This window comes from Austrofundulus limnaeus, unplaced genomic scaffold (genome assembly GCF_001266775.1).
Source record: "Austrofundulus limnaeus strain Quisiro unplaced genomic scaffold, Austrofundulus_limnaeus-1.0 Scaffold664, whole genome shotgun sequence".
NCBI classification, from domain to species: domain Eukaryota; kingdom Metazoa; phylum Chordata; class Actinopteri; order Cyprinodontiformes; family Rivulidae; genus Austrofundulus; species Austrofundulus limnaeus.
This window is the reverse complement of record NW_013953066.1, coordinates 31,954-32,943: the sequence shown is the minus strand read 5'-3', so window position 1 is coordinate 32,943 and position 990 is coordinate 31,954. Positions and strand designations below refer to the sequence as shown.

Sequence of the window (990 nt, the reverse complement as noted above, 5' to 3'; positions counted from 1 at the left end):
CATGATTCAGCATTCACACAACTATGACTCATCATTCACAAACCATGATTCAGCATTCACACAACTATGAGTCAGCATTCACACAAAAATGAGTCAGCATTCACAAACCATGATTCAGCATTCACACAACTATGACTCATCATTCACAAACCATGATTCAGCATTCACACAACTATGAGTCAGCATTCACAAAGATGAGTCAGCATTCAGAAAGCTGAGTCAGAATTCACAAAATGAGTCAGCTTTGACAAAACCATGAGTCAGCAGTCACACAATGATGAGTCAGAATTCATAGAACAATGAATCAGCATTCACACAAAGCTACTTTTATCTAGTATTATGCTAATTTTATCAGTTTTGTTCATTTTAGCTGCTGTTAAGTTTTTAATTTTAAGGTGTAAATGTTAATTGATTTTAGCTTCTATCTAATGTGTTTCATAAAGCTAAAAGAAACATACGTTTTGAAGCAGGGATCCCCCGACAGAAGAGTCATCCCAATGATTACCTGAAGCACAGGTGAGTTAGAAAACAACAGTTAATATGTTCAGATCAGACTTTAACATTTCAGCTGTTTAAACTTAAAATCACTTTTTATAAACCAACWGTTTTTACTCCCACAGTCTGTACAACTCTACAGTTTCTCCATCCAAACCTCTTATTTCTGTCCTCTGTACTCCAGGAGGTCAGACTCTCATCAAATCCACTGTTTCACAGATGAACTCCTCAAATCTCCTTCCTAACAGCTGAGGCTGACTTTCTACTCTGTGTTTCTGCCTGTCTTTGACTCCATGAGGACATAAAGACGTCTCGCCTTCAGCATGGAGTTGTCCTGTCGAGTGTTCTTCGTGTCGTAACCTTCCAGGATGCAGCAGCGAACCGTCGAGCCGGAACCAGCAAACTCTGAGAGGTTGAGATCAGCAAAACCAATCTGCAGAGAGAGAGAGAGAGAGAGAGAGAGAGAGAGAGAGAGAGAGAGAGAGAGAGAGAGAG

The 990-nt window shown here is 39.9% G+C and overlaps 1 protein-coding gene across 2 annotated transcripts in view; it reads right to left on the bottom strand.

Moving 5' to 3' along the window:
* Positions 1 to 990, bottom strand: part of LOC106531680 (protein FAM102A) — a gene marked incomplete in the record, with an annotated part of 16,739 nt that overhangs the window by 3,223 nt on the left and 12,526 nt on the right. For both annotated transcript variants that reach the window (XM_014027591.1, XM_014027590.1), the window contains 2 exon segments: positions 459 to 505; positions 812 to 928. In XM_014027591.1, the coding sequence (XP_013883045.1) occupies positions 459 to 505; positions 812 to 928 (164 nt within the window).